Consider the following 16,258-nt stretch of genomic DNA (forward strand, 5'->3'; position numbering starts at 1 on the left):
TTCAAAGTGGAATGCAGTTTAAAGTGACTGAATTTTCCAATTTCAGCTACTGCATTTGACAAGGATACATACTGGAAAATGGAACTGGTATCATCTAATTTCTTTAGGTTCTTTCACTTATGGTAGTTGGGAAAAAATCTCTCCATGTCAGATTATGTAGATCATAGTCTTGATGACTAATATTAATTACTGTGCTCTTTAGCCTTGACAGCAATGAAGAATTCTGGGTGGATATAGTTCATTGAAATAATTTAGGTGTATATGAAATACCTGTTTTTAATTAGAAAAACAGATCTTTGGCACTTGGCTTTTAATTATCTAAACATTGACATTCTTACATTGTGCTCTTTATCACTGATATGAATGTTGCAATTCCATTAACTGCACATCACAATTTTAGCATATACTTTAAAACAGTGGCATAGTTGGCCGTAAATACAAATTAATTTTAGATTGAAATGTATCTTTGTCTGTCACATGTTACCTATATAAATTAGACTATAGGTTCAAAGATATTTCCTTCATAAAAGAAAAGAAAATGAATAAAATATATTCACATGGCCATGTGCCATGGCTCATAATGTAATTTTTGTGTGTGCATATGATGACAAACCTTTCCAAATTAAGAATAAGATAAAATGATACCTAAAATGTTAGTCATGACATTTCCAACCTTAGCAATTAATGTGCCTCTGAGGTTATGCTGTTAAGGGCTAAAGTAGTAGTATTTTCAATGAGCTATTCTGCTAGTTGCCACACGTGCTGAAAAGATCTATGTAAATCTTTTTTGCTAGGCATAGTAGATAAATAGTTTTGTAATAGGAATTAATTCTGATGCTCTCCAGAGATTTTTAAGCTTACCTATTTTTTGTTAGACTTCAGCCAATAAAATTTACCATTGTTCTTAAATTGGAATATTCCCTGACTAGTCACAATCAACTAGGCCCTTTAAAAAGAGAGAAAATAGACAGCTGTAACCAATTGTTGAGCCATGTAATCAAGTACTTTGAAGGAGAAATCCATCCATTAATCTGTTCTTCCTTTGCTTTTTACTCTGTCATAAAGGATGGGTTTATTTTAGAGCTTATGGTTTTGAACTACCACTTCCAGCTTCTGGAGACACAATGATTGACTTGCTTATCTTCTTCAACCCAGCATATTCCAAATCAAACCTTTTTCATCTTGTTTCTCCTAGATTTTACAACCAATTATAGTGACAATACCAGTTCCATTTTGCCTCCAATTCAGTTGATTATATATTTTTTTCTATTTATTTCTCATTTTATAATTGATATCTGGAATAATCAGCAGCTCTTTTCTCATTTATTTTCTCATATTTTTATTCCAGGATTTGCCTCTGAAGCAGGGAGTGTCTGCATTAAAAATGACCTGTAGTTCTCTGCTTCATAGGTTAGAAACTTATTTTAATATTTTGTGGCTAAGCACAGTCCCACTTTTCAAATTCGATAATGAATTATTTAATTGGCATTGAATGTGGACCACAAGAATATATTTCATATTGGGGTTTTCTTTATTACTTTAAATGATTAAAATTCAATAGAATGTCCGGCTGAGGCAATAAAAGCTTTATTTTTGCTTTACAGCTTAAAACATTAAATTAGATTTTTAAAATCTATTGATTGTAACACAAGTAAAATAATGCTATTTGGGCATTTTTTAAAATTACATTTCTTAGGCCTTATATTGCTTGAAGCATTTATATTCTAAAACATAACCAAATTCCGACTATTCATTTTGGGGAAAAACAATCAGTTCACAATCACATTTTCAATGGGACTGCTAGCCAGCATAGGTGAAAACATGTATAGTGTATTTACTCTTGAATTGTACACTGCAGATGCTTCTTCAGCTCCCTCCTCTTCCTCCATGGGCGGTGCTTGCAGCTCCTTTACCACCTCTTCCAGCCCTACCATTTATTCTACCTCAGTCACCGACAGCAAGGCTATGCAAGTGGAGAGCTGCTCCTCAGCCTTGGGGGTAAGTAACAGAGGGGTAAGTGAAAAGCAGTTAACCAGTAACACAGTTCAGCAGCATCCATCAACACCGAAGAGGCACACAGTCTTGTACATCTCACCACCACCTGAGGACTTGCTGGATAACAGTCGGATGTCCTGCCAGGATGAGGGGTGTGGATTGGAATCTGAGCAGAGCTGCAGTATGTGGATGGAGGATTCCCCCTCCAACTTCAGTAACATGAGCACCAGTTCCTACAATGATAACACTGAGGTACCTCGTAAATCACGAAAACGAAATCCAAAGCAGAGGCCGGGGGTCAAACGACGAGATTGTGAAGAATCTAATATGGATATATTTGATGCCGACAGTGCCAAAGCACCTCACTATGTGCTTTCTCAGCTTACCACGGACAACAAAGGCAACTCAAAAGCGGGAAATGGGTTGGTATTCACATTTTTTAAAATTCTATCACCATTATGCAAAACAAAAAAAAAATTCCCAATTTTTCTTAATTGCTCTGCTCAAGTTTGCATATAAAGCAACAGTGCTAATTTTATCATTGAAATACATGAACATTTTAACTTAAAATTACCAACTTTTACTAGATAGAAAATAAAATAATCATCTTATTATGGGGGTAGTTAGGTAATAGAAAATGAAAATAATCTGTTTTGAAATAACTTAAATTTCAAATGAATTTATATTTTAAAAGGACTTAAAAATATTTTTACTCATAAAATAACTAGCAATGTAATGACTCTAGCCAAAATAACTCAAATGATCACTAAGAGCTGTGTTCTCTTTCACGTTGTGTCCTCATATAGTTTACATCTTTTTAGAGAATTTTAGACTTAGTTTTTTTCTCTTTGATTGATAAGAGAAAACTAAATTGATAGTTTGATTTTCATCATTTAGATTCATGTAAGCTTTTTTCCTTTGATACTAATGCATTGGATTCAAGATTTTTTTTTTAATCACTAATTTTTTTTTTCTGTGATTCTGGGTTACTTACTTAGAGGGTGATGAAACAGGATCATGGTACATGTTTGAGTTTTCTTTCATCTCTGCCAGTTCATACTACCCACTAATATGGTTCAATAGCTACGTTACAGAAAATTCACTGCTGTAATGCAGACTAGTATGACTTATTTTTAATTCCTTTAGTAATTTTATTGTAATATTTAATTGCTAGACTTTTAAATTCAATTTGTCTATAGTAGATTCAAAATTATTTGTTAAAATTTAACTCACTAGGACCCAGGATCTCCTACAATTTCAGTTTTACACAAAAAGTGGTCAAGATGCTTTAGATTGGTTTACTACTTGATGACATCACTGATCTCTTTTTGGTTAAAAATCCAGTTTAATATTATGGAGAATATTCTTAATGTATATTAAACTTGCCGTTAAGCATTCCCTCAGTACATTTTTAAAAGTAATATCTACCCTTTAAGCAATAATTATTCTACACTGCTTCTTTATCTCCTTTGCGTTGATGTAGTTAAATGAAAATAATATTTAAATGCTTTTTTTTTTTTTTTTTGTGAGACGGAGTTTCGCTCTTGTTACCCAGACTGGAGTGCAATGGCGCAATCTTGGCTCACCGCAACCTCCGCCTCCTGGGTTCAGGCAATTCTCCTGCCTCAGCCTCCTGAGTAGCTGGGATTACAGGCACGTGCCACCATGCCCAGCTAATTTTTTTTGTATTTTTAGTAGAGACGGGGTTTCACCATGTTGACCAGGATGGTCTCGATCTCTTGACCTCGTGATCCACCCGCCTCGGCCTCCCAAAGTGCTGTTAAATGCTTTTTAGTTTTAGAAAGTCCAGATTAGTAAATTACCTAAAAGAAAATAAGATAAACTCTTTCCTAAAATGTTGCCGTTTAATAGAGTCAAGAATTTCAGAACATAATATTTGTGAAAATATTATTTATAAAATAAGACTCTGAAACATAATGAATATAGCACGTAAATAAGTAACTGTGATGGTAGCACGGATCTAAAAGGTTCATGAATATCATTTAATTACATATGTGTGTTTATTTGGGCTTTAGTAGAGAAAGTCTTTGAAGTTCCAGAAGACAGATTTTCATTTTTATATCAAAATCAATGTTGAAGATTCAAATTAACTTATGGCTAGTAAACAGTGATTTGCAGTTGCTAATTAAATAAATATCTTGACCCTTCATCTTTTCTGCTTCTACTTTTGTATGATAGCTGTATCTTAGAAATGATTTGAGGTTACCCAGGGAAAGTATAATGACACTGGTCAAGACAAACTTTCATGAAATAATTCATGGAGCAGAAACTCCATCAAGCAGAAGAAATGTCCAGCTTCTTAGGTAATGAAAAAAATATTTGAAACTAGTATATGAAAATGATGGAAGAAGTTTAAAATTGGAATTTATAAGAACTATGTTGAGGAAAGGATGAAACCATACCTAAATATAGAAAAATAGACCTTAAAAATAACTTTTCAGAGCATCTCAAGCTAAAAGCCTGTGTTCTTCAACAATAAAAAAAATCTTAAAATGTTTTGAGAGATAAGAATATAGCCTTAGATCTGATGTACCATAAAATTACAATTTATATCATACTGAGTATTTAGAAAATGTACTTTCAAATATATTGTATACAGCAGTTTATTGATCTTCAAAATACCACATAGAAATTTGATAGCTTGTGGATGAAAATAGCATTTTTAAGTGACTAAAATGTTAGAGTTTATTAAGAAAATAAAACCTTTTTTTAAAGAAAGCTTAGTATTTTGAATATTCCTAGACATTCTTAAATGTCTCAACTAAATGTCCTAAGAATCACTTGCCCCATGTCTCTTCTAGATATTTCTGCAAGTTAAGATATGATGTCATCTGGATGTGAAACCTGCTTCAGGCTTTTTGTAGTGAAAATTATTTTTTTGACATAGGCCACCAGAAGGATTATGCAGCACAAATAAATTAGAATGTCATTTAAGACTTCTGAATAGAATATTCCATGATGATGGATTTTCCTTTTTACTTGTCATTTAGAAGTAAAATCCCATGTAACTGACTGCTACTTTATTTTTTCTTAAGCCATCATTCCTTAAAAATTAGTAACTACTACTTTTCTAAGCATTAGTTCATGTTTTCATAGTTTTACATGTCTATACATCTCAATATGTATGTATTCCATTTTACATTTAAATTTAGAGCATAAAGATAGTTTTAAGGACTTCTAAAGTAGCATTTTAGAAATTGCTCAATTACATATGATATTCTTTTTTAAGCCATGTGTATACTCACTCATCCAAATGAGATAATTTGTTTTGCTAGACTAGTAATACTCATTTTCATTTATTTGCCCTTATAAATATTAGCTTGACTAGCATAAGTGAGTATAAAAACATGTCTTGCCAAGTTAATCAGTATGCTCTACAAATTTTCCCTAAATTTCAAACTAAAATTTTCCCTTTTCTATTATAAAATTAGTAGATATGAATTACAAATATTTGAAAAATACAAGAAAACGCATCATTTAGTCAGTAAACCTGCTGTTACCATTTTGCAGTATTTTCTTTGTTCCCTTTGTATGTATATTTGGGGAATATTTCTACAGAGTTTCAATACATGAATATTTTTACTTTGATATTAAGATTAGTATAAAACAGAATATCATAGACTTTCATGTATGAGGAATTGCACAGTAGTTAGACAAAAATGTTTGAATCTGTAGCCAGAAGGATGAGAAGAACAACAGGGTTTATTGCCCATTGTTCCAGCTTCAACTTGATAGTTATATTCATAGAATTTATTTTTCCAGTCCCTTTTAAATGACTTGCACAGGTAATCTTTGACTGAGTTATGTCAAACTTACATGAATGTTATTTCTTGTCCACTTAGGACTTTTCTCATCTTACTTAGGTCTCAGGTCTTCCTCATCTTAGTATTACAGAAACTAGTTTTTTCCCCTGCTTTCCTTTCTTTGTCCCTTTCTTCTTATTTGCCTACATTAACAAACATATCTTCAGCACCTGTTATGTTTCAGGAACTGTGCAAGGTTCAGGGAATATGAAGAGGATTAAGCACCGTACTTGGCTTGAGAACTTTTCCTCTTATCTATCAGTCTTACTGAATTCCTATGCTAGTTTTTCATTCTTTCTTTCCTCCATGCTTCTGGCCCTTTTCCTAGCAAAGGATTCAACCTACTTTCCGTTTCCATTGAAGATACTACGTTTCGTCACTTTGTTCTTGATGAGTGAGGCAGTAACTTGGTTACAGCTGGAGGGATAAACATCAGAGCCAGGTCTAAGGCTGCTTAGCTCCTCTGTGTTTGAAGTCATAATATCCCTTCTGGGATCTGGTTGTTTTTAGAGGAGATTTTTGTCCACAGTCACCTAGCTCCTGGATCTTCAATGTGAGTCAAAACTTAGGACTAGGAGAGTCACAGAGAAAGCTATGGCCCTGACTTCATTTAAAAACATATATGAATAATTTTTTTTTTTTTGAGACGGAGTTTTGCTCTTGTTGCCCAGGCTGGAGTGTCATGGTGTGATCTTGGCTCACTGCAACCTCCACCTTGTGAGTACAGGTGATTCTCCTGCCTCAGCCTCCCGAGTGGCTGGGATTACAGGCTCCTGGAACCACACCCAGCTAATTTTATGTACGTTTAGTAGAGATGGGGTTTCACCATGTTGGCCAGGGTGATCTCAAACTCTTGACCTCAGGTGATCCACCTGCCTTGGATTCCCAAAGTGCTGAAATTACAGACATGAGCCACCACACCATTGCTCAGAAGGAAAGATAACTAGCAATATTATTTTCTATTTATGTTTATTATATATTTGCAGTGCTTTAACTATTTTACAGATTAAATGTGTTTGCCTGAAGTCATAGCCACCATTTGGGATACTGTTTTTCTTTGAACATATACTCTACGTAGCAAATGCATAATAAATAAATGTTAGAAATATAACATTAAAAAATAAGGGCCAGGCACAGTGGCTCATGCTTGTAATGCAGCACTTTGGGAGGCTGAGGCAGGCAGATCACCTGAGGTCAGGAGTTTGAGACAAGTCTGGACAACATGGTAAAACCCCCGTCTCTAACAAAAACACAAAAATTAGCTGGGCATGGTGGTGTGCACCTGTAATGCCAGGTACTTGGGAGGCTGAGGAGGAGAATCACTTGAACCCAGTGGGTAGAGGTTACTGTGAGCCGAGATTGTACCACTGCACTCCAGCCTGGGTGACAGAGCGAAACTCCATCTCAAAAAAAGTAAAAGGTATAATGCTGGTGCTGTAAAATCCAGATTGTAAAATTTTTATTGAGAGCTTTAATTACTTAACTAATCACAAATAAAAATAATCTGAAAAATCACACTTCTAGAAAAGATTGTTTAGAATAAAGCTAATTTCCCAATAAAAATTGAATCACTAATCTTTTATTATAATTTCTTCACTTTGATTTACTGAAAAGGATACCCAAAAGAATATGCTATATATACCTTCATGTGGTTTGTAGGCCATTTTGTATGGGGGTATGTAGGGGTTTTTTGGGTTTGTTGTTTTTGCTACCCTCTTTTTTTTTTCTTTGCAATTAAAAAATAACAGTAGGTAATCTTATAGCTTTATATAGAATTTGGAATTTATATATGGAATGCATACATGGAATTTTAAAATCTTATTTTGACTGAAGTGCAATGTGAAAGGTCATAGTGACATTAGATATTCTTTGCTGTTATCCTCAGTTTATTGCACTCAATCTTTCTCCCTTCCTCCTATCACTCATATACATTTGTTTTCTTTTCTGTCAAACTTACTTTCTCTTATTTTTGTATCATATAATAAACTTTTAATAAAACTTTTTAAGATACTTTGCTTATGTATCTTCCTTTAGGCAATATTTTGTTTTGCCAGTAAGCTAAATAGTTGTTTTTACTATTATTGCCAGTTCTGTTTCTTCCTTTGTCTTAGATGACTTACTTTTTTATCAAAAAACTCTTTTTGATACTTTTTCCATGTTGTGCTCTGATTTCTCAGAACATTGGAAAGCCAAAAAGGAACTGGAGTAAAGAAGAGCCCTATGTTGTGTGGACAATATCCTGTTAAAAGTGAGGGAAAGGAGCTGAAGATAGTTGTACAACCTGAGACACAGCACCGAGCTCGGTACCTTACTGAGGGCAGCCGCGGCTCAGTAAAAGACAGAACACAGCAAGGCTTTCCTACAGTAAAGGTATTTACTTTATTTGTCATCTGAATTTTAGTTAAAATGTAAAGGGAAATGAGAATATGTCCTGAAAAGTAATGTATTTTCAATCACTAATTTTCTTCCTTCATATTTGATATTTGAATTAGATTCATCCCAAACTTTATATTTAGAAAGAATTTTTTTTTTTTTTTTTTTTAAGACAGACTCACCCTGTTGCCCAGGCTGGGGTGTAGTGTTTGCGATCTCAGCTCTCTGCAGCCTCTGTCTCTCAGGTGCAAGCAAGCGATTGTGCCTCAGCTACCAGTATCTGGGAGTGTGCTACCAGGCCCAGATAATTTTTGTATTTTTAGTAGAGGCAGGATTTCACCATGTCGGCCACACTGGTCTCAAAACTCCTGATCTCAAGTGATTCGCTTGACTTGGAGGAAGAAATCTTAAGGTGAATTCAAAGAAATATAGTAGAAATTATTAAGAATTTTAAAAATAAGGTTTTTGAAATGATTATAGTAATCAGGACTGTTGGACTGAGAAAAGACTTGGTTTTAAGTCTTCAGTTTAAGAAATAGAATATCATTTGTATATACCAAAGTACAAAGAAGAAAGAAGAAAATGAGAAAAAAAATGGGATATTAGTTGAGTCTTAATTTTTTTTAAGGTTGAGACTAAAAGTTAAAAGAGACTTAAGCGTTAGCACCTACTATATCTTGTTATAAAGAATATTTGTCTTTGAAGACAAGTCTCAGAAAAATGGGGGAATAGAGAGGACTTAAGTGTCCGTACCCTTTGCAAAATACTAAATAGGGAGGAATTTTGGCTAATCACATGGTAGATTCTTATTAAATACAGTTTGTTTAAATATATTAGCTGAACAGTATTTTAAGTTTGGAGCAGAGTTCGACTGCCTTTCATTTTATACTTGAATGAAATTATGATTGAAACTCTGAATCGGGAAATGTGTCTGCCACCATTTATAAGGTTGGTTAATAGTCACATGTACAATATCATGTCTACCCCTTTTCCTAGCTACTGCCTTAACCCACATCCAATCCTTCAAACCCAGGACAGGTAATAGGCAAGTGAGAAACTTATGTTATGCTTTGTGTAAATATTTGTCTAGCCAGATATTTTGGTAGTTTGCTCATTATGTTTAACTGAATTACCCTGACTTTTAAGTTATGTTTTGTCTAGTTAGAAGTATTGTTAGATTAATTGCTTAACTATGATAGGGAATGAATTGACCTTAAAAGTTTATTTATAGCCGGGCATGGTGGGGCATGCCTGTAATCCCAGCTACTTGGGAGGCTGAGGCAGGAGAATCACTTGAAAACCCGGGTGGCGGAGTTTTTGGTGAGCTGAGATCACACCATTGCACTCCAGCCTGGGCAACAAGAGCAAAACTCCATCTCAAAAAAAAAAAAGTTTGTTTAGTCATTCATTCAACAAATACTGCACTCCTAGACAAGAAAAAAATCTCCTAGTTGGCTGCTGCTACGTTAAAAAACAAAACAAAACAAACAAAACAACCAAACACTGCACTCCTCTATGTGCCAGACACTGTTCATCTAGGTTCTGCTGACCAGCAATTTGACTAGTTTGCTTATTATCCTCATTATACCATTTTACAGAGGTACAACTGTACTGGATAGAAAAGATGTGTAGTTTTTTAAGCACTTGGTATGCTTAAAAATTTTACTGTGTAATTTTCTGTATTCTGTAATTTTCTGTATTCTGTACAGAATTTAGTTTGTAATTTTCTGTATTCTGTATTAGTGGTTTCATTGTTTAACTATAAATCTTACCAAGAATCAGGATCAGAAACACTTGTTCCCAAGTGCTTTTTAAAATATTTATTTTTCAGCATACAAATTATGATTTAATTTATGAAGGCTTGCTAGTGACCTGTAATCATCCATAGATCCTAGTTTGAACTAGCAGCCTCTCAGATCATAATACTTTGGCCCAGGATTTAATGATGTTATATGTATGTATCTAGTCCATGAAAATGAGCTTAATTTTCCTGTTACTCATTTGGCTGCACTTGTCCTTTTCTATTCAAGTAGCTTTAGTTAGAATAAAAATTTGGTATATGTACTCTCATTTCATATTTATGATGATGCCACCAACACAGGTTGTATTTTCATTAGTTATGATGGTAGGTCCTGAGTAACCCAAGTGCTGCCTAAAGTACTGTGTATTCATTCTTATCTGCTTGTACAAATAAATTATAAATGATAATTTATCATCTAACATCTAAGTTTACAATTAAAGTATAGTTATTACAGAATTAAAACTATGACTTCAGGAATTTAGCCAGCTCTTTGGTGAAAATGTTTTACCTCTGTTTTTCTGGAAGACTTAAATGTTTTTAAATGTAATCCAGTTACAAGTAGAGGATTTGGTCTTAAATCTTTGATTTTATAATTAGATTATTTCTAATGCTAATTAGTGTTTCTGCGGCATGTTTTCTGATTTCAGCTGGAAGGCCACAATGAACCTGTAGTGTTGCAAGTGTTTGTGGGCAACGACTCTGGACGAGTGAAACCACATGGATTTTATCAGGCCTGCAGGGTAACTGGACGAAATACAACTCCTTGCAAAGAAGTGGACATTGAAGGCACTACTGTTATAGAAGTCGGCCTTGATCCTAGCAACAACATGACACTGGCGTAAGTACTTAGTAATAATTTTTTCATTATATATTACACTCTTGTGTTAGGCAGGAGAATTGTTCAGTTTCTAATGTATAGAAGATTTTGGGTATTTTATTAAAATGTTTAAAATAATTATGATAAAAAAAGACATTACTTCAGACTGCTAATGGGTTAAAATTAGCTGTTTTACCCTTTGCTAAATAATTCCCATGGTTGGGCCAGGTGCAGTGGCTCATGCCTATAATCCCAGCACTTTGGGAGTCTGAGGTGGGTAGATCCTCTGAGGTCAGAAGTTCAAGAGCAGCCTGGCCAACATGGTGAAACCCCATCTCTACTACAAATACAAAAATTAGCTGGGCATGGTGGCATGTGCCTGTAATCCCAGCTACTCGGGCAGCTGAGGTAGGAGAATTGCTTTGAACCCTGGAGGCGGAGGTTGTGGTGAGCCGAGATCGCGCCATTGCACTCCAGCCTGGGTAACAAGAGTGAAACTCCGTCTCAAATAAATAAATAAATAAATACATACATACATACATACATACCAACTTCCTGCCAGGCACAGTGACTCATGCTTGTAATCCCACCACTTTAGGAGGCCAAGGTGGGCAGATCACTTGAGCCAGGAGTTCAAGACCAGCCTGGGCAACATAGGGAGACTCCAGCTCTACTAAAAATACAAAAATTAGCTGGGGTGATGGTGCATGCCTGTAATCCCAGCTACTTAGGAGGCTGAGACATGAGAATTACTTGCACCCAGGAGGCAGAGGTTGCAGTGAGCTGAGATTGCGCCACAGCACTCCAGCCTGGGTGACAGAGCGAGACTCTGACTCACAAAAATAAAATAATAAAATGTAAATAAATAAAAACCAACTTCCCAGAAATAACTACTATTTTAATGTTTATCTTCGTAGTCTTTTTGGAACAAAATTGAGAAAGTACTGTACCCATTGTTTTGTAATCTGCTTTTTACTTAACATATCATGAGCATTTTCACATATCATTCAACATGATAACGTACCTTTTAGTGGCTGTCTAGTATTCCATCCTTCTGGAGGCAGCTACTAATTTTAAAAGTAAAGTCCATTTTCTCTCTTTTCTGAATTAGCTCTGTAAAGAAAGAGATTAAATATATTTTTTAAAAATGGTCCCTGGCTGGGTGTGGTGGTGGCTCATGCCTACAATCCCAGCATTTTGGGAGCTTAAGGCAGGCGAATCACTTGAGGACAGGAGTTCGAGACCATCCTGGCCAACATGGTATAACCCCATCTGTACTAAAAATACAAAAAATTAGCTGGGTATGGTGGCGGGCGCCTATAATCCCAGCTATGGGGGAGGCTGAGGCAGGAGATTCTCTTGAACCCAGGAGACAGAGGTTGCAGTGAGCCGAGATCATGCCACTACACTCCAGCCTGGGTGAGATTCCATCTCAAAAAAAAAAAAGATGTCTTACAAGCCATTACTTATGTTCAGATTTTAAAATAGTGATTTTATTTTTTTTTGTTTCATCTTTATTATTATAAACAAAAGATTGACAGTATAAGGAACAATGAATGTTTAGAATTTACCCTTGGTACTTTTGAACTTGGAATTTTGTGACTTTATTACATATTCATAGAATTAATAGATAACCAAAATTTTTAAAAACACACTTGTTGTTTAAGGACATTATACTAACAAAATGTCCGTTTATATATTTTTTTCTGTATTAGGGTGGACTGTGTAGGGATATTGAAATTGAGGAATGCTGATGTTGAAGCCAGAATAGGAATTGCTGGTTCCAAGAAGAAAAGCACTCGTGCCAGATTGGTTTTTCGAGTTAATATCACGAGGAAAGACGGCTCCACTTTGACTCTGCAAACACCCTCTTCTCCAATTTTGTGTAGTAAGTAAGAAGATGTAGAGATATTAAACATATGGAGTTCCTTTCATTTTCTGTTAATCTTTTAGACATCTCTAAATTTTAGATAATTTCACATACTCCAGCTTGTGATCATGCAAAATTTGAAATATTTTAAAAGCGGTAGTCAGATTTTCTATACTAAACTAGTGGTGAATAATTGGGATACAATTCAAAAGGCATGGAGCATTTTGTAGTTTCCTATTATCATAACATACTGATATAAAAAGTAATTTGGGCCAGGCATGGTGGCTGCCACCTTTAATACCAGAACTTTTGGAGGCCACAGCAGAAGGATCACTTCAGCCCAGGAGTTTAAGACCAGCCTGGGTAATGTAGTGAAAATCCTGTCTCTACAAAATAAAAAAATATATATATTATAATAATTAGTTGGGTGTGATGGCTCGTGCCTGTAGTTTCAGCTACTCGAGAAGATGAGGCAAGAGGATCACTTGAGCCCTAGGGGGTCAAGGCTACAGTGAGCCTTGACCATGCCACTACATTCCAGCCTGGGTGTCAGACTAAGACTGTCTGAAGAAAAAAAAAAGTATTTGAGCAGGTTTCAGAAGTAAATTACAAAGCCAAAGCATTTTCCAGGTATCTTCACTGTGTGGTAAATCGCTATGGTTCTAACTCTGTTTTGTGTTAGAACATGAGGAAGGTAAGCAGAACTTTGCAAATAACAACATGTCAGATGTTTTTATTACTAATTATTAATACTGTAGTATAATGTCAGGGGTGGAAAATGAAATTCTTTTTTTTTTTGAGACGGAGTTTCACTCTTGTTACCCAGGCTGGGGTGCAATGGCGCAATCTCGGCTCACCACAACCTCCACCTCCTGGGTTCAAGCAATTCTCCTGCCTCAGCCTCCCAAGTAGCTGGGACTACAGGTGCGCGCCACCATGCCCAGCTAATTTTTGTATTTTTAGTAGAGAAGGGGTTTCACCTTGTTGATCAGGATGGTCTCGATCTCTTGACCTCATGATTTACCCGCCTCAGCCTCCCAAAGTGCTGGGATTATAGGCATGAGCCACCGCGCCCGACCATAAAATGAAATTCTTATCACTAACCTTGGCATGTACAGAAAATGATGTGTGCATGTTTGTGTGTATAAATTCAATTATGTTGTTATATATGTCTCACCATAATTGTAGTTTCTCTCTAATGATTATTGTTACAAGTAATAAATAGGAAAAATTTTCCTTTCCGCATCTCTCTCTCTCTTTTTTTTCTTTTTTTTTGAGATGGAGTTTTGCTCTTGTTACCCAGGCCATAATACAATGGCACAATCTCGGTTCACTACAGCCTTTACCTCCCGGATTCAAGCTGTTCTTCTGCATCAGCCTCCCAAGTAGCTGGGATTACAGGCATGAACTACAACACCTGGCTAATTTTGTATTTTTAGTAGAGACAGGGTTTCTCCATGTTGGCCAGGCTGGTCTCCTGTCAGGCTCCCACAGTCTCCAACTTCTGACCTCAAGTGATCCGCCCACCTTGGCCTCCCAAAGTGCTGGGATTACAGGCATGAGCCACTGTGCCCGGCCTCTTTTCAAATCTCTTAAGAAGATTTTCATTATGGATTTTTTTTTTTAGCATTGCTTCTTCACAACTTACACCTGAATTCAAAAGAGCAAAAGATAGTCATTATTCCATTCAATTTGACTTCCTTTTGGGTTATTAGGAGTATTATGACTTGCTATTCCTTAGACACTTACAGAGCCTTATTAATTGTTAAATTATTCAGCCTTTGTAAATCATATTTTTTCTTTTAATTCATATCAGAAATTTAGCTCAGCAGGCACCTTAATTTTAAAAAGAAAGCACTAGAAATATCTTTCTGTTCTCAAAAGAACTGTTTGATTTCTCTATTTTTCATTGTTATAAAAACTTTGTTTTTATACTAGTGTTTCCTTAGTATATTACATAGGTAATGTTTACTTATAAAATAGACTGTTTTTAAAGTGCATGGATTCCGTGTTCATTCCATCACATTCAGATAGAGATAGAATAAATAATCTGTAGAGGGTTTATTGAATTGTAAAACTTTTCTTATCAGGGTGCTCAATTTCTGAATTTGTTATAATTCATGATACGCTTCAACTTGAATATTATTAGGATGGATGTCCAGTTTTAGTGGGGCATATGCAGCTATTTTACATGACTAACACCTCCAGTATGATCATAGCTACCCTCTAAAGGCCATAGCCAGCAGATGCTTAGATAGTTCAAATCATACTGCTTTAGCAGGGACTGGGAAATGGTTGCCCACTTTATTTCATTGCTTGCTGCTTTCTTCATTTGTTTATTTTGTTCATTCATATATTTCCTGTTTCATTAAGGTATTGTTAAAGAATGACTATATTTAGCTAAAAATAGTAGAAAATAGAAAAGAAATCGAAAATGTGATTTTTAAAACATTTTTATCTGCAGTTACTATCATTTCTTAATTACCACCATTAATGATAATATTATGTTACATTGCAAAGACTGTATGCTTCCTAGGAAGCTGGTCTGTGTCTGTGGTTTATATGGGAGTTAGTGTCTGAGATAGCTGTGAAAGCTCTAAGAAGCTGCAGCATATAGTGGAAGCCATAGATAACTGATGATAAAAATTCCCATGTTTTGAACTTCTAACTATGTGCCTGGGATTGTATTAACTACTTAGTAAGCATTATATCATTTAACTGTCACCTTAATGGATTCCATCCTATTTTGATGAAACTGAGACTTAAGAGATATTAAATAACTTCCTCAAGATCACATAGCTAATAAATTGGAAGACCAGGATTCAAACAAAGCCTCTGCTTTTAGTCACTGTGCTATATTGGCACTGCAATCACTTAAATTGCAGTATTGAAACTAAGTTTAACTTCTACTTCATACTAGTTATGGTCTTTGAATATTAAACTGTGTTATAGTATGAAATTATTGTTTAGAGAACTGTTTACCTCCAATTTAGAGAGTAGATTTTGATTTCTGCTAGGAGATTTTACTGAATACTTATGTCGTTCCCTCCGTATACTTTTGCAGATGCCATTTATTATGGAGGTGTTGAATGTAGTTTACATCTCTTTAATTTGAGCTGGTGTCTACTATAGAATCTAGGAAGGATTTTATTTTGACTGATTATAATATAACAGTGGATATACTTTTAAAGTTATATTGCTTATAATTTATTAGTAGAGTGTTGTCATATAGGCATTTATTTACTTAATTTAAGTTTAGATATAATCAGATTAATGCTTTCTGTCCCATAAGTGGCAATTTCTTTTTTTCTTTTGTAACAGATTCACTGAGAATATAATTCATATGCCACAAAGTCCAGCTTTTAAAACTTGTACAATTATCCCAGCACTTTGGGAGGCCGAGGCGGGGGAATACGAGGTCGAGAGATCGAGACCATCCTGGTCAACATGGTGAAACCCCGTCTCTACTAAAAATACAAAAATTAGCTGGGCATGGTGGCGCATGCCTATAATCCCAGCTACTCAGGAGGCTGAGGCAGGAGAATTGCCTGAACCCAGGAGGCGGAGGTTGCAGTGAG

At 35.3% G+C, this 16,258-nt stretch overlaps 1 protein-coding gene across 12 annotated transcripts in view; it reads left to right on the forward strand.

Moving 5' to 3' along the window:
- NFAT5 (nuclear factor of activated T cells 5) overlaps window positions 1-16,258 on the forward strand; it is a 126,525-nt gene that overhangs the window by 76,955 nt on the left and 33,312 nt on the right. For 3 of the 12 annotated variants that reach the window (XM_054248483.2, XM_054248484.2, XM_054248485.2), the window contains exons 2-6: window positions 1,349-1,410; window positions 1,859-2,417; window positions 7,997-8,189; window positions 10,641-10,831; window positions 12,526-12,698. In XM_054248483.2, coding sequence (XP_054104458.2) covers window positions 1,888-2,417; window positions 7,997-8,189; window positions 10,641-10,831; window positions 12,526-12,698 — 1,087 coding nt within the window. In that variant the 5' untranslated portion in view covers window positions 1,349-1,410; window positions 1,859-1,887. Of the gene's footprint in view, window positions 1-1,348; window positions 1,411-1,858; window positions 2,418-4,194; window positions 4,320-7,996; window positions 8,190-10,640; window positions 10,832-12,525; window positions 12,699-16,258 lie in introns of those variants that run through there. The other 9 variants (XM_054248486.2, XM_035282048.3, XM_054248487.2 and 6 more) reach the window with 4 other exon arrangements.

This window comes from Callithrix jacchus, chromosome 20 (assembly GCF_049354715.1).
Source record: "Callithrix jacchus isolate 240 chromosome 20, calJac240_pri, whole genome shotgun sequence".
Taxonomy (NCBI): Eukaryota; Metazoa; Chordata; class Mammalia; order Primates; family Cebidae; genus Callithrix; species Callithrix jacchus.